General features: G+C 49.7%; 1 protein-coding gene across 2 annotated transcripts in view; it reads right to left on the bottom strand.

Moving 5' to 3' along the window:
• Nav1 (neuron navigator 1) overlaps positions 1 to 23910 on the bottom strand; it is a 178147-nt gene that overhangs the window by 82154 nt on the left and 72083 nt on the right. For both annotated transcript variants that reach the window (XM_059281102.1, XM_059281103.1), the window contains exons 4-5: positions 21900 to 22002; positions 17305 to 17670 (exon numbers count right to left, since the gene is read on the bottom strand). In XM_059281102.1, coding sequence (XP_059137085.1) covers positions 17305 to 17670; positions 21900 to 22002 — 469 coding nt within the window. The remainder of the gene's footprint in view (positions 1 to 17304; positions 17671 to 21899; positions 22003 to 23910) is intronic.

Here is a 23910-nt window from a genome sequence, read left to right as displayed (position 1 = left end):
TATGTACCGTACCTATATCATCTCATTTAACCCCCCAGACCCTCACCCTTCTGCCCCTACACCCGGTGTGATGACCATCTCTGCTCTTGCCTGTTACTACTGCAGAGGTCTCCGGTAACGCTTCCTGGTTCCCCTAGTGCCACAGTGATCTCACAGTAAATTCCATCACCCCTTCCCTGAAGTCCTCCAGAGGTTTTCCCTCTCACAAGACTCATGGTGGCACACCTGGCCCCTAGCTAACTGCTGACCTCATTCCTGACCACTCTCTTCTCTGTTTACTTTGCTTCAGCCACGCCGACCTCCTTCTGACTCCCTGAACATAGATCTGCTCTTGCCTCAGGGCCTTTGCACATGCTCCTCTGTTTGCTGGAGCAAAGAAAGCGTTCCCGTCCACCCTATCCCAAATGGCCGGCGCCCACTGCTCTCTACTCAACCTTGTTTCTTCTGTATAGTGCAGCATCGTTTAAGGGTATATTTTAATTTTTATGTATTTGTGTGCCATTTCATTTTATATGACTTTAAGAACAATGCCCATGTTTTCTCCTCCTGTATCTGCAGGGCCTGCCATCCAGCAGGTATATACTGAATGTATAGATAAAAACCATAATGTGGGCATCAGCACCACCCTTTTCAGAGCGAAGCAAAAACAGACTGGGTAACATCCCAGGTCAGTAGGAAATCGAACCATGGTCAATCAGGTTCTAGAATGTTCCACAGAATGTCACTCTGCTTCCCAAGAAAGGGAAACTAACCACAGGTGCTCGCAGAGGCATAAGGGACTGTACAGCTGCTGCCTCCCAGACTGCAACGGGGTCTTGGAGTGGGAGGCGCACATGGAAGTGCTTTGCCCTGGCCAACTCCAGAAAACAGGGGACATCTGGGAAAAGTTCACTTCAGCCTGGGCTGGAACCACTGGCTACCCCCAGGGCCCTTCTTCCAAAGCTCATTATGGGCTGGAAAGGAAAATGACAACCAGATAAAACCTGGCCCTCGCCTAACAACGTCCACTGGCACATGAGTGGCCCCGGGAACCCCTGCTGCTAGCAGCTGTGGCCACGTGTGGGTAGAGAGTGTCAATCCTCAACTGCCCCTTGTCATCAGACCTCCAGTGTCTGAGAACGAAGTCAGACGGGGCGGTGGAGGAAGCCTGCGGCACGGAGTGGGTGAGCAGCGAGAAGAGGGTCTGAAAGAGTGTGAACAGCAAGGATGAGTGGGAGCCAGGTCTCTGTCTCCAGGCTGGAGATGCCACACAAGGAGGAGGACTCCGGGAGGACCCCTTGAATACAAACTGGACAAGGGAGAAGTGAGGTCTGGGAGATGCCACTTGTTCTCCCTGTGCTGTGTCAAATGCAAGGTCACTCACTTCCTTCTGGAAGTCCCTCCTCCTCTCCGGTGGCTGCTCTGTATAGACTTGTGCCTGGGTGGCCGTGCATCCTTCACACACCCTGCCTCGACATCTAGCCACCTCTCACACATGCTCTGATGGGTCTCCCACCGTGTCCACCTCTCCTTCCAACTCCTGGGTATGCACAGAGCTCTGCTCTATCTGTGGCACATGCCCACATGGCACCCTCTCCCACCTGCTCTCTCCGTGAGCCTGCCCTGCATATTCAGAGAGCGTCTATCCATGTCTGGCATAGCTACATGCTTCAGATCTCTCTTTTCTAGTTTGCTTTTTAAATCCAGACTTTCATGCATCCGCTGGTCCTGCTTCATTGTCTCCGGGACAGCGAAGCAGGAAAAATTCTGTCTTCAGACCTCTTGGGGGAATCCTCCTGCAGAGAGCTTAGTGGGGAAGCCTCCTGCTTGGTCTGCTGGCCTCTCTTCAGCTGCAGTGAATGGTCCTTTGCTTGCCTGACCAGAGACATCTGATAGCCCAGAGGCCTGAACTGGCCCCTCAGGAATAGCCTAGGACAGCTCTGTCTTTGAGCTAGAGTCAAACAAGGACGTGCATTCAGAGGCTTGGGTTGCTCATTTGCTGTTGGCCCTGAATTCCCAGCTGTGGCCACTTTGTGGCTCCCCAGAGTGAGGACGATGGAGAGGTTGCTTAGGGGCATTCCAGCAGGGGTCTCTAGCAATGGTTTGCTGGGCATTCAGCAACATGTGAGAACCCAAGCTGTTGACAGGAAGAGATGGGGTGTCTGTGTTTGGAAAGCTGCTATTCCAGTGGAAGGCATGTGATTCCCTCCTCCGCCATGCTCCCAGGTTTTAGGGAAACAAGATACACATAGCAAAGCAGTGGTAGACTGGGAGGGAGTCAGGCCTGGGCTTTGCTAGGGTTCTGCCACTTTGAAGTTAGTTAGGCTGAGTTCCATTTCTTAGCCTACATTGTAAATCAACGTAAAGAATATCTCATTCATATTGTTGAGATTAAATGAGATAATCCCATGTTAGTTTTATATAAGCTGCTCCTTTACAATTGTCTAGAAATCATAAAAGCGCAAATTAGTATAGTACAAATTGTGCACGTGAGGCTCAGAACAACCCAGAGGCAGATAGCAATCATACTGTAATGGGGTAAATTAGGGAAAACTCCCTGGTGAGAGAGTATTTGGAAAAGCATCACCACCTAGACAGGAAAATTCTATCTCAAAGATGGCCTCTCTAGCTTTGGACTTCTAGAAAGTCAAACAAGAGAAGGGAAGACATAAACATTTATTGAGCACCTACTACATCCCGAGTACCTTACATATACTGGGCACATATACTGCATACCATATGCCTTATATATATTGTGTTCTGTTGCCTTCCAACAACAAGCCTGGGTCCATATTGTTATTTATACTTAGCATAAACAGATTTCCTCAAGCTTCAGAGATGGTATCTGACCCAGCCTATCATACTTCCAAATTTGTGATCTTGTGGTGATGTCCGCTTGCATGAGACTTCCAGGCACAGACAAGCTCGGCTGGCTCATCACAAAACATATGGGTTGTGGAGCAAAGGAGGGGTCGACAGTTAAAGAGGAGAGACGAATGGACAGGGAGGCAGGTGGGCAGGGCTGGTAGAGAGGAGCCATACCCATCTCAACAGCTTCCCTTAACGCCTCTCCTCCATGACTGTCGGCCAAACCGCATGTCATCACAGGAAGTGAAAACTCCAGCAGCTCAATTGTAGGTTACTAGGACACCCAAAGGAGGGGCCACCTCTCAGTCGGCATCAGTCGCCACGATAACCAGCATGCACCCGGCAGCCCCTCTGGAATACCTGGCTTACTCCAGGTTTTAAGAGACACAGCACAAGATACACACTAACTCTGCAGACAGAGAATAGTCCGCTACTGTATTTTGAGAATGAATGGAGTTTTGAGAACCAAGGACGCTCTTCCATCATAGCAGCTCCCGGAATCTGATTCTACACACACCTTTCCTTCCTTGATTCTTATTTTCTTTTTGTGGTGCGTGTGTCTTACCACGCTCCTCTCCTCACTGATCCCATACAGGCACCTATGTCTGTGACCCAGCCAGATCAGGCTGGAAGTGTCACTCAGTGCTGCTAGAAGCTGCTGCGTTCACTAACGAGTGGGAGCTGAAAAATAAATAAGCAAGCTTCTTTGGCTCTCGTGGTGTCACCAACCTCCTAGAAATCTCCAAGCCTCGGGTGCCATGGCAATAACCTGGGCAGGCCCCACCTTCCTTCTCATGCCCAGGCCATCCCTGCTTCAGATCGGCTCACTCTGCAGGTGCCCACCTGTACACTTTAATGTGTCATCTAAGATGGGGGATGTGTACTGGAAAATCTTCAGTGATGGTGCTAAGATGTAGGACTTCTAAGGTGTAACTCGATCATGACAGCATAGATTCGTGGTTAGTTATGGTGGGGGCAGCTTCCCGATAAAGCCCCCTCATGTATGTTCTCCTGACCCTCCACTTTCCCCCACAGAAGGTCCTGAGCAGACTGGCCCCTCAGTCTTGGACACCCATCTCCCAGAAGTGTAAGCAATAAATTTCTGTTCTTCATAAATGACCTCTTTGTGGTATTGTGTTATGGTGACATCCAAGGAGCTAAGACATGAGCCCAGACCACCCTTTGGGCAGTGTTTGAGTTTGGGACAGCAAGTGCAGCAAGCCCGGTCATGATGGGGAAAAGGTCGGTCACTGAAAGCCTGTGCACAATTAACTTAGTTCTTAGTTTATTTTGTGAATTTATTTTATTTTTAATTGTGTGTGTGTGTGTGTGTGTGTGTGTGTGTGTGTGTGTGTGTGCGTGCTTGTGCATACACGTGGTGCAAGTACCCCCTGAGGCCAGAAGAAGATGTCAGACCCCCTGCAGCTGGAGTTATAGGTGGTTGTGAGCCACCCTAATGTCAATGCTAGGAACTGAACTCTCATCCTCTGGAAGAGCGGCAGGTACCCAGCCACTGAGCCGTCTCTCCATCCCTACAATTAACGGAGCTCTGTGCACAGCTACATGCTGTACTCATGACTCAGATCCCAAGCCACATGTGGGCACCATTTGGCGAAGGAGAACATTGCATGCACAAGTGAAAAGGGTCAGAATAAGTCCATATTGCTTAGCAAATAAATTCCTCTTCTCCCAGTGAGGATTAGACACGTCATTTTCAGCATGAAGGCAAACACACACTTTGCAAATACAGTGTTACCATTATCTAGAACGTGCGTGTGACAGCTTAGGTCTGTCAGTGTGTTGATGTCTGTCCCCAGATGACTAATGATGGCTAACATGCATCAAGTCCTTATGATCTAAAGTAGACATAGCAACAAAGTTAATTCTCACATTGTATGAGACAGAGGCACTGGGGTCCACAGTTTCCAGCTGTGGTACCAAAAGAGGAAGCAGAGCACGCATCTAACCTCACCTGGCTGGGCAGAGGAAGAGGCAGAATGCTACACAGCAGCCTGGCTGTGTGCCTTTAGCCACTCTCCTGCTCCGGCAGCTGTGATATCGCCGTGTTGACAAGCCTGCTCTCAAAAGCCTGTCTAATTAACTGCATGCTGGGAGGAGCAAAGGGACGTCAAGACAGCACTGAAAAGCAATGAGACCGCTCCAAAAGAGAAGTCAAGGCCAAAATCCAGTGTATCATCTACCAAGTTGAAGTCACTCTATTTCAGCTTGGGTTTTGTGGGATGTCCCTGAAACCTCAGAACTTGGAGATGGAAGGCAGAATGATTAAGAGTTTAAGGATACACGGCTTGTTTGGCAAAGTTCCTGCCGCATGAGTATGAGGACCTGCTTTTGGATCCCCAGCATCCATGTAAAAGCCAGGCATGACAGTATGCATCCTTAAAGCCAGCACCGGGGCTCACTGACCCCAGGCTAGCTCAGTCAGGGAGCTCCAGTTTCAGGGAGAGACCTTGTCTCAAAAAAAGAGAAGAATGTGGAGTGCATACACACACTCACATAAACACACATATACCTACAGAGTTCAAAGGCAGACTGGACTACACAGTGGAGCCAGCCAGGGCAACATAATGAGACTCTGTCCCAAAAAAGTAGAGGAGACTGAAGAGATGGAGCAGAAGTCTAGAGTACTTGTTGCTCTTACAGAGAACCCAGCACCCACCTGGTGGTTCACAACTCTGGTGGTTTGGATGAGAACGCCTTTCCACAGGCTCATGTATCAGAATGCTTGGTTGCCAGATGGTAGAACTGTTTGGAAAGGATCAGGGGGTGTGGTGTGGTTGAAAGGGGCGTGTCACTGGGGGTGGACTTTGAGGTTTCAAAAGTCCATGCCATTCCCAGTTAGCTCTCTCTGCTTGTGCTTGTGGTCCAAGACGTGAGCTCTCATCTACTGCTCCAGGACTGCGCCTGTCTGCCTACGGCTGTGCTCCCTGCCATGACTATCATAGACTCTAACCTCTGGAACCATGAGCCCCAAACTAAACTCTTTGTTTTATAAGTTGTCATGGTCATAGTATTTATCACAGCAGTGGAATGATAACTCATACAACAACCATTTGTGCCTCCAGTTCCAGGGGATCCAACACCCTCTTCTGGCCTCTGTGGGCATCAGGCATGCTCGAGGTACATATACATATATATGTACATAAATATATACATACATGCATACATACAGGCAAAATACTTATACATAGAAAATGAAATAAATCTTTAATTTTTTCAAAAATAAAAAGAAAGCCGGGCGGTGGTGGCGCACACCTTTAATCCCAGCACTTGGGAGGCAGAGCCAGGCGGATCTCTGTGAGTTCGAGGCCAGCCTGGACTACCAAGTGAGTTCCAGGAAAGGTGCAAAGCTACACAGAGAAACCCTGTCTCGAAAAACAAACAAAAAAAAAAAAAGAAAGAAGGGGAAAGAAAAGAAGGAGGGAGAAAGAAAAAAAGAACTTTATTTTGATATTGTAACAACCTCTAACTAAGACAAAAACCATTAGCTAGGTGAATAGAACACTAAGTCGAGATTGGGATAAATACTTTAAGCCAACATCCCTATATACTTTTCAAAGTGCCCTTACATACTCTTTCCTACTTGGGCCTCACCAGGCAAAAATAATTTCATTTTTATTCTTTCTTGTTTGTTTTGTTTGTGTTTTTTAAGACAGGGTTTCTCTGTGTAGCCCTGGCTGTCCTGGAACTTTCTTTGTAGACTAGGTTGGCCTCAAACTCAAAAGTCTGCCTGCAGATGCAGAGATCCACAGCCAAGCACCAGTCTGAGCTCTAGGAGTCCAGACGAAGAGAGGGAAGAGGGAATTATATGAGCGAGGGGGTCAAGATCATGATGAGGGAGATCTAGAGAGACAGCTGAACCAAGCTCCTGGGAGCTCACGGACTCTAGACCGACAACTGTGGAGCCTAATGGAACCGAACTAGGCCCTCTGCAAGGAGAGACAGTTGTGTAGCTTGGTCTGTTTGAGGGGCCCCTGGCAGTGGGATCAGGATCTACCCTGGCTTTTTGGAGCCCACTCCCTATGGCGGGATGCCTTGCTCAGCCTTGATGCGGGGGGGGGGGGGGGGGGGGGGGGTAGTCCTGCCTCAGCTGAATGTACCAGGCATTGTTGACTCTCCATGGGAGGCCTTACCTTTTTGGAGGAGTGGATGGGGGGGTGGATGGAGGGGGAACAGGAGGAGGGAGAACTGTGGTTGGTATGTAAAATGAAATTTTTTTTTAAATAAATAAAAAAAGCAGGGGTTGGGGGGAACCTGCCTGCCTCTTCCTCCCAAGTGTTGGGATTAAAGGTGTGCACCACTGTACCCAGCTTAAATTTCGTTTTTATAAATGAACAAACTAAGACTCAGAGAGGTTAGATGATTCGCTTAGTACCACACATCAAACTAGAGATGCTCAGGGTTGAATTCCAGATTCTAAAGTTAACCCACTGCTCCGTCCCATGCAGAGATCCATCAGCCAAGGCTGTGTAAACGGATCTGCGGACCAGCACTGCAGTTTTTTTTGTACTAACCCCAAGGGGCAACAACATTATCGACTTCAGCTGCACATCCTGTCATTTCTTATAGACCCAGAAGTATCCAACCTAACACTTATTTATTTATTTAGTTCTAGGGTGTTATGATTTCCAGGTGAAATGTTCCCCCATAGGCTCATGTGTTTGAACACTTGGAAGGTTGTGGAACCTTTAGGAGGTGGAGCCTTGTTGGAGGAAGTGTGTCCCTGTGGGTGGGGCTTGACATTTTATAGTTCGGCCCACTTCCTGTCTGCTGTCTGCTTCCTGACAGTGGATGTAGTTTGATGAACCACCTCCCTGTGGTGACAGACTGTGAGCCAAGGTAAACCCTCCTTTAAGTAGCTTCTCAGGTATTTGACCACAGTGAGGAGAAGAGTACGTGGGGATAGAACCCAGGGCCTCCCATCTATGAGGCAAGGGCCCTACCCTGAGCTACATCCCTAGCCCCTTACCTACCATTTAGATCTGAAGTCCCTTCAGGGGAGAAACTGACGTCTCTTCCTGTACTGGAGCATCGGTTCCTCCCCATGTGTTCATCCCCCCACCCGGCATGTTCATGGGCCAATGACAGACCTGGTCTAGCTGCCCACCAGTGGGATGCCTAGAGACTAGCCAGGAAACAGACGGCAAAGGCAGAAGGAGATTCAGGGCATCCCTTCCCTTTCCAACCACACTCAGCAGCTCTCTTTGGGAAAACTGTGCATATGAGTACCCATGCAGAATCCTTGTCTCTGGTAGAGTTGGATGGACATCTTAGGGCCTGGCAGTCAGGTGTGGGCTAAGCTGGAGGCGGAGGTCGGAGGCTGTGTTATGAGACTGGAGGTGTCTCTTTAAGACTTGAGTTCAGTGCCTCTGGGATAAAGAGCCAGTCTGGGAGAAGGCAGGGGCCCACAGTTTATTTGATTTGACATTTTTCAACGCCAGGATACTTTAAAGCCAAAGAGGAAACGAATCCCATCTGTTGCTGAGCCCCCAAGCACAGTTCAAGAGGACAGGCTAGGGAGGAAAAGGAGGGGACGGGGGAGGGAGCAAGAAGCTGGAACATCTAGCCACACACAGAGCACGGACACCACCTGGAAGAGACAGGGTGTGGCAGACAGTCACCACAATCTCTCTGTGTTTACCCGCAGCTCCCTCAAGATGGAGCCTGCTGATGCTGTCTACTGCTCTGTGGCCCCAGCCAACGCTGCAGATGGCACACCTCTGTGCACTATGAACAGCACCCCCTGGGGGTGTGGGGTTTGGCAGGCCTATGGCTGGTTTGGCCCGCCACTTCCCATCAGTTACTGCCTCAGAGTTCCAGCACAGCCCACCCAGACCAACCCTGACACAGACAGACATGGAGACACAAGTCAGAACCACATCCGGGATGGGATGGGGGTAGAGTGGGGTGAGGGGACTCTGAGTTCCCGTGTCTCGTCTCGGCCCCAGCACCTGAGTCTGGTTCTGACCTCAACTCCTTCCCGCTTGTCTCATGGGGAGGACAGATGGCTGGGAGCCTTATCTTCTTACTCAGATTAAATTCCAGACCCCACTATTTTTAGAAAAACAAATTCCTTTTGTCTTTTCAAGGGGTAAGAATGTCCCAAGCTGTCATGTGTGACAGTCTGCAGTGCTTTGGGGTGAATGTGGCCCTCCAGGACTGCCTCTGGTGTCACGCGGGCGACTAGTATAGGTGCCAGCCTTTAAGTGGCTTGCTGACAGCTTGAGAACTCCCATGGGAGGCGCACCGGGACATGAGGGGGTCTGGAAAACTGCTTCATTTTAGAAGAAAGTACTGACATTAGGTGGGGGCATTGTTTTTCTTTTGTTGTCTAGTGAACAGCTGAGCAATCATTAGCTGCGTGCTGACATACTCAGATGAGCAGTCGACATTTCTTTCAGTTTTCCTAGAGGATAATATTTGAATTAATCAGCAGGAGTGATTATGAAGCAGAGTCCAGCTGCTTATTAAGAACTTTGTCGTAGAACTTAACACTGTGTAAAAGGGAATGAGGTCCCGGCCACTGTGGCAGTGCAAGCAGGGGCTGAAAGAGGCTGTCAGCATACTCTAGAAGTTTTTGTACGAGATGAGAAGATCTTCAAACTATTGGGAGAACTTGGGGCGGCCGTGATGCTCTGGGTAGGCCTAGGAGGCTTAGATTTTCTTTTAAATTAGCTATAAAACTCTTAGAAGAAAACACAGGAGAAAAGCTATATGCCATTGCATTTATCAGTGCCTTCTTGGATGTGGTACCCAAAGGCCAGACAACAAAGAGAAAAAATCAGATAAACTGGACTTCTTCATAGAGAAAAACTTTAGCAGATGGTGTGTGCTTGGAGCCCAGCTACTAAGGATGCTAAGGGAAGAGGATTGCTTGAGGTCGGGACTTCAAAACCAGACTAGAAAACGTAGTGAGAACCTCCCAACACACACACACACACACACACACACACACACACACACACACACACACACACACACACACACTCTGGACCAGGCACGGCACAGCAAACCTGCAGTCCCAGCACTTGAGAAGCTGAGGCAGGAGGATCTTGAGTTTGAGGCCAGTCTGGGTTATTGATTAAGACCTTGCCACAAACCAAAACCCAAACAATTTTTGTGTCTGTGCATCAAAGGATACTATCAACAAAAAAGGGCAGCCCACAGAATGGTAGAAATTATTAACAAATCATGTATGTAATAAAGGATTACTACCCAGAATATATAAAGACTCCTAATAGCAAAGTCGAAATAATCTAATTTTTAAAAGGGCAAAGAGTTTGAGTAGACATTTCAGGAAGAAGAACTCCAAATGGTCAACAGCACTGGTCCTTAGGGAAGTGCAAACCCAAACCATAGTGGAACATTGCCTCCCCTTTATAGAAAGGCTATTTTTAAAAGAGAGGAAAACAAAAAATACTGGTTGAGGATGTGAAGAGAGAGAGAGAGAGACTCTTCCATGATGGTGATGGGACTGAAAACTAGGGCAGGCATCACGGAGAAACAGCATGTTGATTCCTCAAACAATTAGAAATAGTATAGACCTGCCCTATGGTCCAGCAATCCCATGACTGGGTGTATTGAAAATATGACTGTGTTCACATGTTTATGGTACAGCAATTAATAATAGCCAGGGCACAGAATCAACCTGTGTGTCCACTGATAAAGAAAATGTGGTATACATCCATGAAGGAATGTTATTTGACAATAAAGAGAATGAAATTCTGACACTTGCAGTCACATGGATGGAAATGGAGAACTGTGGGCTAACTGCAGCCAGCCAGGCACAGAAGGTTCCTTGTTCATGTTCCTAGTTCATGTACCACTCATATGGGGAAGCTGAGAAGTGGGTCTCACTAGAGAGAGCCTAGGGGTGGCTATGGGAGCCAGGGAGAGTATGAGGTAGGGGGGTGAGGGATGATGGTTAACCAGCACAGAAGTACAGCTGAAGAGCAACTTTTGAAAATGACTTATTTTATTCTTTTTTTTTTTTTTTTTTGTTTTGTTTTGTTTTGTTTTGTTTTTTTTTTTGGTTTTTCGAGACAGGGTTTCTCTGGGTAGCTTTGCGCCTTTCCTGGGACTCACTTGGTAGTCCAGGCTGGCCTCGAACTCACAGAGATCCGCCTGGCTCTGCCTCCCGAGTGCTGGGATTAAAGGCGTGCGCCACCACCGCCCGGCTGACTTATTTTATTCTTAATTGTGTGTGTGTGTGTGTGTGTGTGTGTGTTACAGATGCACTTGAGTGCAGGTGCCTAAGGAGGTCAGAGGCATGGAATCCCCTTGAAGCTGGAGTTACAGATGGCTGTGAGCCACCTAACGTGGGTGCTGGAAGCTAAACTCGGGTCCTCTGCAAGAGCTGCATATAGTTTTAACGACTGAGCCATCTCTCCAGCCCCAAGAGTAACTTTTAATATTCTATGGCATTACTAAAGTATGAGAAGTATCTCCTAATGTTCTATGGTTGGCAGCAATTAATTGTATGTTTCAAAATAACCGGTAGAGTGGATTTTTCATGTTCCCAACACAAAGAAATGACGTCTTAGTTGATGGATATGTCAATTACTTGATCTGCCCATATTGTACACCTATAGTGCAATATGTACAATTATTTTCACCAAAGCGAAAAGCAAAACAAAATCCAGGTGTGATAGTGCATGCCTATCATCTAGTACTTGGGAGGTGGAGGCAGGAGAATCGGGAATTCATTTCAAAGTCATTTTCAGCTACACAGCAAGTTCAAGGCCAGCCTGTGCAGAATGAGACCTTGCTTCAAAAACCAGAACCAAACAACAAAAAACACCAACCCCCAACCAAAACGAAACTAAAAAAAAATATTTGAAAAAACACAATGAAATTGTATTTACCACCCATTAGATTTTAAGTGTCCCATAGAGGTTGTGTGTTGGAAACTTTAGGGTGGGGCGGTAGACCCTTGAGGAGGCAGAAGCTAGTGTAATGCGTTTGGTCATTGGGAGTGTGCCGTTAAGGGCTATGAGACATTGTTCTCACCCACAGGGCAGTTGGCTTCACCATGCCCTCCCTCCACGGTGTGCTGTATTGTTAAGGGCTTCAAAGCAACAGCGACAACCAGCCGTGGACTCAAATCTCCAAACTCAGACCCAAACAAAACTTTCCTCTTTTAAACGAAGCATCTCAGATATGTTGCTACAGTAACAGAGAGCTGGCACAGTTAGGATGATTTTTTCTTAAACCAGAAACTAATGATACAGGCTTTCAAGACTGTAGAACTGGTGGCGATATACATTGGTCCAGTATAGTGGCTCCTCAAAAGAGGACACGTAGAATCACTGTATGACCAGCAAGCAGTTCCTTCCACTGTGTACACCCCAAAGAACAGATACTTAGACAACAAACAAGTATTTATACAACTTGGAATCATGGTGATTCCCAGTTCCTAAAAGATGGCCAAAAAGATGAAATGACAAACAGAATATCGTACACACAACCAGCGAATGCTATTCAACCATAAAAAAGGAAATTCTGACATAATACGGATGAGTTTCAATGATGCTATGCTAGGCAACATATACCACAAAAAGACATAGTATGAGTCCATTTGCATGCATTACCTAGAATAGTCCAATCCACAGAGATAAATTTGTAGACGCTAGTTGCCATGGCAAGAGGGAGGGAAGAAGAAGCCACTGTTGAATGAGCACAGAATTTCAGCTTGGTCACTTGAAATGTACTGGATGCGGATGGTGGCAACCAGGGACGACAATATCAATGTACTTAGTGCCCCTCAACTGCATTTAAATATGGTTCTTCTGATGCCCTCCCCACCCCCTCACTCCTTACCACCTGTGGCAGGTGGGAGAGCTGGTCACGAGAGTGGGAGAGCTAGCCCTGAGCCTCACTGGGTGCAGCACACAAGAGAGTGGGCTCTGCCCCCCGTCTGGGCAGCACTAGAGCTGACCCTATTGTTGGGGACTGGGATGCTGACTCTGAGGGTGTGAGAACAGCAGCTCTGACCCTGCCCCACCCTCATCTGCCATGCAGTGCCATGGGCAAGGGAAAGATGCCCTCCCCCCTTCCCTCCTTGTTATCTGTGAGGGGTGAGAAAGCTGAGCCCCCACCCCGGTCATGATCACAAGAGTGAGAGAACCGAGCCCTGCCCCTCACCAGCTGCAGCACACAAGAGTGCCCTGCACCCCACCTGGACAGCACTCTAGAGCCGACCCTGTTGTTGGGGTACAGGTGAGCCAGCTCTGAGGACATGAGAGCAGGAGAGCTGACACCCGAACCCCACACCTCCCTACAGCAATGGGGAGAGGGTCCTGCACCTCGCCTGGGAAAAACAGCAGAGCTAGCCTTGCTGGTGTGAGTATGAGTGAGCCAGACCCAAGGGCCCGGGAGCAGAACTGGCCCCGCTCCTTGCTGCGGGCTGCATTGGGTGACCTAGCTCAGGCAGTGCTGGGGAGCTTGTCAGGGTAGTGATGATGAGGGAAAGCTGGTGGGCTGACCAACCCAGCTACCACCCAAGCCCAGAACCAGGGCTATGAGATAGCCCACCCCAACATCCACCTCATCTATGAGCTGCTGGAGCATGTGAAGGGGATGAGCCTACGGATCCAAAACAGCAGGCTCTCCATGACACAGGAAAACAACAGGATATCCAAGAGGAGCCGTTATCCCTGGTGTAGCAGAAGCCAGAGGCCCCGAGCCAGACCAATGACTCGTGGCAATGAACATTTGCAAGTAAAGATGAACGGACGCAAGGGTAAACTGTGTGACTCAACCGGCCACACTACAGCTTCCATGACAAGATTCTTCTCTCTCTCTTGTTTCAATTTTGGTTTTTCTTTTTGTTTTGCTTTGTAGGGGAGGCTGCAAGGGCAGGAGGCAGATGCCATGGACAGGGAGGTAAGTGGGATTGGAATCCATGATGTGAAATCCACAAAGATCAATAAAAGTTAAAAGAATAAAAAAAAAAAAAATCTAGCTAGGTGGTGGTGGTGGTGGTGGTGGTGGTGGCACACGCCTTTAATCCCAGCACTTGGGAGACAGAGTCAGGCAGATCTCTGAGTTCGAGGCCAGCCTGGGCTACAGAGTTTCAGGATAGCCAGGTCTACACAGAGAAAAAAAACCTGTCTTGAAAAACAAAACAAACCGCCGGGGGGTGGTGGTGGTGCACGCCTTTAATCCTAGCACTTGGGAGGCAGAGCCAGGCCAGGTGGATCTCTGTGAGTTCGATGCCAGCCTGGTCTACAGAGAGAGTTCCAGGACAGGCACCAAAACAACACAGAGAAACCCTGTCTCAAAAACAACAACAACAAAAACAAAAACAAAAAAAAAAAAAACAGAAAAAACAAAACAAAACAAACAAACAACAAAACAACAACAACACGTTCTTCTAAAATGGTGACTCTCCTGTACACTTCACTGATTATCCAACTGAATTTTAAGCATGTGACTCCGTGGGCAGCAGCGCCAGAGCCTTTCTTGGTCTACCCTCCCCACTTCTTAGAAGAATGAACATCTTCAGTTTGCCGAGTGATAAACCAGGGAGCCACTTGTTGCTAGACAGGGCCAGGAGAGCTGACTGGAAGCTCACACAGCCTGAGAAGAACCAGCCAGAGGACAGTCCCCATGGGATAACTGAGAAAGGGTGAGAGCCACTGCCATCCACGTGGCTCACGTGGACAGCCTGTGGCCAACAGTGTCACCCAAGGGGAAGGCAGAAAGAGGCTCAGCTATCAGCCGCACTGCTCAGGTGGCCCAGCCCTGGGAAGTAGTTTAAATGGCTGATGAGTGGATGGGAAGGGCCCAATTCATCTTATAAACTGGAAAAACAATTTTCTAAGGAAAATGACTTTTTTTTTTTTTTTTTTTTTTTAGCTTGTATGGGTGTTTTGCCTGCATGTATTTCTGCACATCACATCCGCACATCTGGTGCTGGAGGCAAGAAGAGAGCATCAGATAGATCCCCCGGGACTGGAGTTACAGGTGGGAGCAAGAGCATCAGATTCCTGAGACCGGAGTTACAGGTGGGAGCGAGCGGCCATGTAGGTGCTGGGACTTGAGATCAGGTCCTCCGGAAGAGCAGCCAGTGCTCTTAACCACTGATCCATCTCTCCAGTTCATTTTGTAAATGACAGAGTCTGGCTGAGAACCACAGTGGGGATGAGAACTAATGGAGGCTGACGGAGGGTCACCCAAGGATTTTGGAGTCTATCATATCCTGCTTTAACACAGAAGCACAGTGTGTAGTCTGAGGACGCTTGATGGAGGAGCAACGGTGTGCTTTAAACTCACTGGGCTTTATGAGCTGACTCCTTCAATGCTGACGTCCTAAGCACACTTAGGATAACCTTCCCTTTATGGTCCAGGACAGGTACTCGGGGACAGAGAACACTTAAAACTAGGGCAAAAAGTTACCACCAGTTGAAAAGGGGCCATAAAAGACACATATGAAATGACATTGCAAACTAGCTTTGCAATTTATGCTCTCATCTACTTTGTGAATATTGTCATGCCAGCCACTTATCATATGTTCTCCAAAAGGACTCCAGGCTTCCCTGGCCTCCCAGCTGTGGGGTGAGCAGAGAGGCCCAGGCCTCATTCTTCTCACTCTGGGGGACTTTGTTTTGACTTGACTCAATCAAGGGCACACACATTACCCAGAGGAAAGAGGATAAAAGGTGGGAGATAAATGCTGTCCATCAGTCTGGGACTCTAACAACAGTCCTAACAGCTAATTCAGTGAGCAATTACACCCAGCCAGGAATTATACTAAGTGTTTTACATATATTAACCCTTTTTTATCTTCATAGCGGGCCATAGATTGTCCTACAGTTATCTGCATTCAGCAAATAGACAGATTAAAATATACAGGTTAACTTAGTAGCTCAAGCTCAGACAGCTAGTTAATTCTAGAAGTCCTACTACTTTGTCAGAGTAGGTCTCTCTGTGCAGGAGTCCTGTGCCTTCCTGTACTTTGGAGACATTAGAGGGGTTTTAATAATGCTGCTAGATCTGGAGGCTCCCTGAGGGTGAGGATCCCACCAGTCTTGGAATTCCCTAGCACAGAGGCCACAGTCCTGAGCCCTCAGCCCCAGAGGCTCCTCTATGCCCCATAGGCTGGGACATCAGGGGACAGAGACCTGACATTTCCGCACAGGCACTTCCCAGGGCACATGGCCTGTTTGGAGCAGCTTCTCTGCCCTGGGCTCACCCTCCTCCCTATCACAGGCTTCTGACCACAGCAGCAGCTGGGGCCTGAACACAGCATGACTCCTCTCTATCCCTGCTCCAGGCTGGCGGATCTGAGCATGAGGTCGGGCCGCCCCTGGGATCTGCCAGGCAGTAAACAAGCCATTCATGGTCAGTTGTTTTCCTCCAGAGCAGCCTCATCAGCTGGACAGACCGTGACCAGACCTGCCAAGTTTATCCCCATGGGTGGGCTGCGGGCTGGGAGTGGTGGACGGCCCGGAACTCAGCTCAGTCTTCTCCAAGAGGCCACTTTCCATGCCCTTGAAGCTGCAGTTTTGTTAGGAGTGGCAATCTCTTGGTAGTATGATTTGAGGCACCTGAAGGGAAGGGCTGCTGCTGCTTTATGGGGTGTCTTAGGAGTGGAGATCCCAGAAAACCATGAAGGAAGAACGGAAGTGGCAGTCTGCTAAGAGACCCCAGAGAAGTTTCCAGAATCATGGAGCTCTCTGGTCTCAGGGCTTGAAAAAGTTGGTCAGAATGCCCCGAACCCCATCAGTTCCAATTCTTTCTGTCCTCTTTTTACTTCCAAGACAGCCATGTCCATCCAAATTGTCTCCCCAAGTCTACCCTGTCTATTATGGCAGAAAAGATAAGCTGGGGGTCTCTGGGGGTCCAAGGGCAGGGAAGAAGGTTTAATAGACTGGAGTAGGGAATAGGATGTGGCATTATGGGTAGAAGGATTGCAGAAACAGAAACCCAAGGATATAAACCAAGGGCCAAGGTAAGGAGGCCTGGAACCCCAGGCAGAGGAAGTAGAGACACCACCCCCACTCTGTCTGACTGACACTTTCATTCAAATGGTGTTTTCTCTTAGGGGGTCCAAGGAGGTGACTTTCTTAGCCTCGTTTTGCAGATGTGGAAGCAAACTGAGTCATCTGTGGTCTACCCAGTTTGCAGAAGAGCTGGGCCTCAAAAAGGTTTCCAGAGCTCTTTGGGCCAGACTTTTTGGAGGACAGGCTCAGAGAAGAGAATAAGGGCATACGTTTATGGACCAATCAGCTCCTCTGCTGTCAGCCCCACCCACCATACCCCTCTAGAACAAGCCACATCTGATTGCAGAGGCAGTCACTGCACACTAGCCCTCTGCAGATCCCTTTCGTCACAGCACAACAAACACATGCTGAGCTCCACTCTCCTTTTAAGGCATCCCATCCCACCATTCCTTCTGCTCTTCAGCACCAGCTGTCCGAGGGCCCCTGGGCTTACCCTGTCGTGATGTCATCATCCTCTGTCATGGTCTTGCCCATGAGGTCGCTGTCACTCATGTAGCCGGACTTGAGGTCCACCTCATCAGAGTCCAGGGACTCCACCAACTCCAGGCGGGAGATGTGGCTGAGCTTGCTAGGGCTCCGCATAGGCATTGTGTGGGAGTAGTGTGCCCGCTCCCCGTGCATGTACCAGGCTGGCGGCCCCTCGGAGCGGCAGCTCCCCCCAACAGAGGGTGCATCGCCAGCCTGCAGCCGGGGACTGGACTGGCCATAGCGCCAAGAGAGGGGAGAGGAGCGGTTGGAGAGGCTGGATACACTTCGAGGGTTGGCATCATCGCTGTCGTAACAAGTCATCTCCAGGGAGCTGCGGAGAGAGCGGATGGCACAATTTAGTCCTCAGCCCAACCGCTCTGTGCCCTGTCCCCTCACTGGGATGCCCCTCTGTAGGGGCTCCTAAGTGTATGTTCCTTTGTTACAGGCTATCCCAGACTGTCAAGGGACGGTGATCCTAAGTAGCCAAGACAGCAATCCCATACACTCCTAAGAGCCTATGCTGTGAGTGTGGCTAGGGTTTAATATTTTTTTTTAAATCATTTTCTGGTAAATAGCCCAAAGAAATAAATTAATCTTGCTGGTCCACTGCTTCCTTATCGGTGAGATGGGACCATGCCTACCCTATGTAATGTTTGTAGAGTTGTGAGGGCTGCTGCCATACAGATCTGACTGGGCCCGACATGTAGAAGATGCTCACCCAACCAGAAAGAGCCAGTGAGGCCTGGTGGGTCAGGAAAAGTGGGGGCTACTGATCACCAGAGCTCAGAAGACCTTAACGGTTCACTTCGTTCAGGATGTGGCCATCATCTCTGTCTAGAGCTGATTCTCGGGTACCATATCTACGAAAACCTAAAATCGGATGTTGAAGGTACGAGACAAGCTTTTGGGAACCTGAGACCTGAAGCAGGCCCCAGGAAGACTGGTTCTAGCCATAGGCCTGGGCATCAGAGGAGGAAACAGAACCGCCTCAGGGAACAGACACGACCTTCACTGGGTAAAGGAGAGGACCCAGGAAAGGAGACGAGAGGTACAATAAGATCCAGGAGCCCCAAGCCTCCAGGCCACCAAGCCAGGCCAAGAAAGCTACAGGCAGGCAGATACGAGAAGGCCTGAGGCTAGAGACACACTGAGGCCTTCTCTCACAGGGCCAGAGAGGAAATATGGCTGAGATCTGGCAAGAATGGTGATTAGGGATTTGGTTCAGGCTGTGATTGATAAGTTCACTAAGCCTAGCAATGGTGCCACTCCAAATTATTTTTGACCCTTCTCTATCACTAAAGTCAGACAAGGTTGAATTAATGACATGAGGTATGTGGGCCACCAAAGCTAGGACATCTGAGGCAACCTGTGGTAGACATGAGGTTCACAAAGCAGAAGAATCTTTGATCTGTGACCACATCCCTTTCATAGCCACTCTCGGGATGGGATGGGAGGCAGACATTGATTTTATTATTATTATTGTTGTTGTTGTTTTTATGAAGTCACTTGGAAAAAGAAAAACCCCCCAAAATGGTCTCTGTTGAGCCTGAATAAATGTTCTTTCTATTCCTTAGCAAAATTGGAGGGTGAGGGAGGGTCAGTGGTCCTGAAAAACAGCACGATGGGGTCCTTGCAGCTGATCTGTGGGCCATCAGTGACCTCTTGAGTACTCCCAGCTGACCTACGCCAGTCTTTCCCTCTGGGCCCAGCAGTCCCAGCATCCTTTGCAGTTCTGCATCCGTTTCTAGTTACTGTGGACCTCGACACCACCTCCTGTGGGAGAATGGCAATCTCCTGATTGCAGGGAAGCCAGGGTCGTGGTGTAACTCAGTCCCAGTGCTCACCCTGTATTCTAGCACTTCACAAGGGAATCAACAGGAAGCAGACCCAGGACAGCTGTGCTGAATGCAGTAGGGACTGTCTCACCACAGAGGAAGGTCAGGGCCTCATGCAGTACGTGCTTAACAGAAATAAGCTGCCCATGAAATGGTTATGGATGATGATGGAGAAGGAGAAGAAGGGATATAAACAGCAGCCGCAGACCACGGTGAGAGCATGGAGGTATCCAGGGGAGCTGGTGTGGGTAGTTGGTGCCCACCACGGTAGCAAGCGCATGAGGAAGTGGGGGTTCCTCACTCCGTTCTGTCTCTGGCCTACCCTCTGTGTTACTCTCTGAGCATAAAACGCCTCTTCCCCTATTTTCAGGCTCTATTTTTTAAGCACCCAAATCCATCTCTAGATCTCAGTGGAAAGGGTTTCTAGCTGAGAGATGATCTCCTGACCTCCAGCGGGTGCTCAGCCCCAGGCCGGCCCCTCTGGGGAGGTCACTTTTGCTTCCTCTCCAGCCACAGTCCTTACCTCAGACTCTAGTGAGGGAAACACACCTACAGAAATAGAGGAAGCAAGTTTCCAAAAAGAAACGGAGTCTGAGTTACCCTGTGAACTCTAGGGTGACAGTAACCTTGGCAGAGGTACCCCTTGAACCCTGAGGCCCACGGGGATACGGCCGTGTTTGCTCTGAAGGCTGGTGCCCCATGCTGTATGGACGCACAGCTGCCCCCAGCAGCCTGTGGGTCCAACAGGTACCTCTTCTCCAAGGTCCTCTTCCTAGCCTAGGGAATATTATTATTCCGAGGTTCAGGGAAGGATTGATGGATAGCACCTCATAAAGCAAAAGAGCCATAAAAGTCAGCACAAAACCGGTCTTTAGACTATGCAAGCGTGGAGCGGAACTAATATAAACCAAAGGCTAAGAGAAGACGTGGCCCCTAGTCCATGGTAAACAGAAGACAGGCTCTTGTTGGTACTTTCTTTTCCATAAAGGGCGAGAGGGGCCAGAGGCCCCAGGGCACTTGTCTCAACCAGTCAGCACTAAGGGAAGGCTTTAGGGTTCTCTTCCCCATCCAAGCAGGGTCTTCCCGATCTCCCAGGGGCCTCAGGGCAGGCGTCGGGGCACCAGGCGCCTAGAGCAGCTGCCTCTGCCCTGTTTCTGTGGGTGAGTCATTTGGGGTGTGACTCTCAGAGCAAGTCAGCAACTCTTGGCTTCTTTGGCACGATCCTGGCGGGTGACTTGGCATTGAGAGGTGTTCCAGAAACTTCCCTGGACAGGGGATGGGGGTGAGGATTTCATCTATCGGTGGCTAAACTGCAGGGTGATTCAGCTAAGTGGGAGCCCCACTCACTCTACTTGGATTGCTGCTTAGGGCTTGTGGGATGGAACAGAGACTGTTTGGGGGCTCCTGAAACCACACTGACCACTTCTCCTCAGACTCCCTTGATGACCTCCGTTTTAGTCGTAAGGTAGATGCTTAGACGTCTGGGAATAAGAGCCTGGTTTTTCAAGGCAGGGATATGAGTGGGGGTGTGGGAGGCAGTGGGAAGAGAAGGAGACAAGTCTCAACAGGAAGAGACCCAGGGCCAGTGGATGAATGCTCCTAAGACACGGAACAGCAGCCGACATGGTACCCCCACATAGATGGAGATGTCTGAAAGGTACCCAGGGCCAATGGATGAATGCTCCTAAGACATGGAACAGCAGCAGTCATGGTACCCCCACATAGATGGAGATGTCTGAAAGGTAATGGGTTCGCTGACATTGAGGGTATGCAAGTGTGTCTTGATACTCCTCTGACAGACCATGCTCCGAGCTGATAAAAGTCCTTTTCCCATTAACCCCATGTCCCAGCTTTGCAGTCAGTTTTCTAGCACCAGGCAACAGAGAGGAACCTATCTCCAGTTTAACTGAGGAGGCTTCGGTTCCTAATGCACAGGCTTCGAGCCTCCATGTCCATGCCCCATGATTTCCCAACCTCGGCTGCCTGCTCACCTCCCTCCTCAGAACTTAGCTGTGTCCTCTGTCCCCCTTAGGGCTGACAGTATGAGCTCATCTGAGCAGCCCAGGGAAGTCCAGAGGAACCGAATGGGAAATTCTGACTCACAGGGGCTGGGGCCAGAATGCTGCTCTAGGCAAAAGGGCTGTGGGGAGAGGTGTGTACCCTGTAGTTGGAGGCTTGGGGGTTTCTCTAAGGGTTGGGGGACAAGCGGGATACCATGGGGCTGATTTTGTGGGTGATGGTATGTAGACCCTTCCAGGTACTCAGCCCTCCTTTGGGAGTGACAGAAGTAGCCAGAGGACACAGACTGGCAGAGGGCTGAAGAGCTCAGGTGTTGGGAGGATCCGGGTCCTAGCATCCCAGAAGGATAGGACCTGAAGAGTAGAGTGGTGTTTAGTAACAAAGCCCTCTTGACAGATGAGGACGTATGACAGACCACACACCTGGGCTTCCCACCCTTACCCAGCCATTTTCGAAGTGATTCCGGATAAGTGAAAGCCCATGCTCAAGCATAAGCAGAGACAAGACTCTATGGGGCTCCTGCTGAGGTGCTGGGTGCCCTTTCTTTGCAGCACTGGCAATGTGGGGATCCAGACACCTGTGTCCACAGAGGCCAAGGCCACAGACCGCTCGACTTGGGATGCTTATGTGGAGATGCGGAAAGACCCTGAAGCCTTGCCCTCCAGACCCAGGGAGAGAACATCACCAAGGGCAGCTCAGGCTTTACCTGTGAGTCACCTGGGAGCCTCGAAGGCTGGACATGGTCTCTTCCAGGTTCTGTCGAAGGTCCAAAACATTCTGGACTGTCCTCTTTCTCTGTGACTCCGGATCTGACAAGGAGAGCAGAAAGAAGCTGGTGAATGAAGAGGGCTTCCTGAGGAAACGGGGGACCAGGGCAGAGGAGAAAGACCATATCTTCCTGAAACCAGGCCCTGGGGCCAGTCACCTGCTTCTTCTGTTTCCCTAAAGATGACCAACAGAGCAGGTACTGCTAAAGGCCTCCACATCTGCCCCGGCCGGCTGAAGCTCCAACCCTGATAAGAGCTGCAGACAGGGCCACTGCACTTCCCCCAGACCCTCTCCCTGAGTGACCGATACTGCCTCTGGTTTTGGTTTGGGGAGGCTCTTCTCACAACAGAGGCAGCGGTCACAGGCAAGGTTTCCTGTGGTGGAATGTAATCAACACTCCCCTGGAATCTCCTTTGTAGCACTCTGCTGGTGCTTTGAAAGAGGGGACACTCTGATGGGCAGTGTTCGTCCATTTCCATGGTATGAATATTCCTACACGGCCAGTTTCAATCCATCAGCCTGTCACTGGCCAGTGTTCCGAAGGCTTGGGAACATGTGGAGTTGCTCTGTGGGGTCTAGGAGGCAGTCTTGGCAAAGCCTCCTGAAGGTGAGGTGACTGATGGGAGCTAGAGATGAGCGGTCATTTTTGGGGGCAGTTCAGATCCTATTCAAGAGTTGGAAATCCTGACTGAGGAAGAAGTATGGATGTGGCCAGAATCTGGACTAGTCAGGACCACTTTGCTCAACCTTGGTTTCCCGGCAGGATGACGTTAGCCTGGACCATTGAGAGCCTCTACCCATAAACAAAGCTTCATCCTTTCTCCCATCTAGGATGGAAATAGCATCCAAATGATGCAACTCAAACAACCCTCCTCTCCCTTCTATTGACCCAGCCAACAAATCTTTATCAAATAACCACTTGGGGCTGGGTGTGGTGGCACACAACTTTGATCCTGGCACTCAGGAGGCAGAAGCTGGTGGATCTCTTTGAGTCTGAGGCCAGCCTGGTCTACACAGCAATTTCTAGGCCAGCTAAGGCTACATAGCAAAGCCCTATTTCAAAAAAGAAAGAAATAAAGACAACAAAAATCCCCAAGCAACACCCCCCAAAATGAATGCAAATGAAACAACAAAGACACCACCAGAACTTGGTCCTGGGCACTGTGCTAGGCTCTCAGGACACATGGTGAAGGCCCTGCCCCACAGTTTATCGTTTATGTTGGGATCTGAAGTCGCTGCCACTGAACAGGACCTAGCTTCCCTAATCTTCCTCAAAAGGCAGTCTTCATCAGTCAGTGACAGCAAGATGACCGTGGGACAAGCCCTCTCCTCCCTCCCTCAACCCTTCCAGCCTCCTAGGCAAGCCAGCCTTACCCCCACTCCCAGGCCCAGCCTTTCTCCACCCACAGACTCAGCAGGAGAGCAAGCTCCTTTTGGCTGCCAAAGAGAACATTTCCGAATCCCATAAGAGGTATTTTTTTTCTCAGGACTGAGCTCAGGCTGGCTGGCTGTCACTGGATGGCTGGCCAAGAGAGGCTGGGTGGGGTGGCAGGGCCATGCTGTATGGCTCTCCCCAGAGCCTCTGGAGTACTTTCTCTTAGGACTAGCTCTAGACCTGGGCCTGGCCATCTCTCTGTTTTGCTCCCTTGGGGTCTTGTCCCTATCCCGCAGCTTCTCATGGCCAGTCCCATGTACACAGCACTCCATGATGGGGTCAGTGAACAAGGACAAACGGCAGGCCTCCATGCCAGTGGTCTGTGCTCTGTCCACAGCCTTGGCATCATCTCTCTGGCTGCCAATGTCTGTTTATCCTGGCAAGTGTCACCTCGTGAACTGATCCATGGCTTTAACTGATGGCTTGGCATGGGGTGCAGGGTCAGAAAGTGTACACCTATATATTTTAAGGTTTAATTCTCAAGTGCCTATGTGGGAACCTAGAAGATGGTGCC

The sequence above is a fragment of the Peromyscus eremicus genome, chromosome 15 (genome assembly GCF_949786415.1).
Source record: "Peromyscus eremicus chromosome 15, PerEre_H2_v1, whole genome shotgun sequence".
NCBI classification, from domain to species: Eukaryota; Metazoa; Chordata; class Mammalia; order Rodentia; family Cricetidae; genus Peromyscus; species Peromyscus eremicus.
Note: the sequence above shows the minus strand (reverse complement) of the source record. Positions and strands in the feature narration are given on the sequence as shown.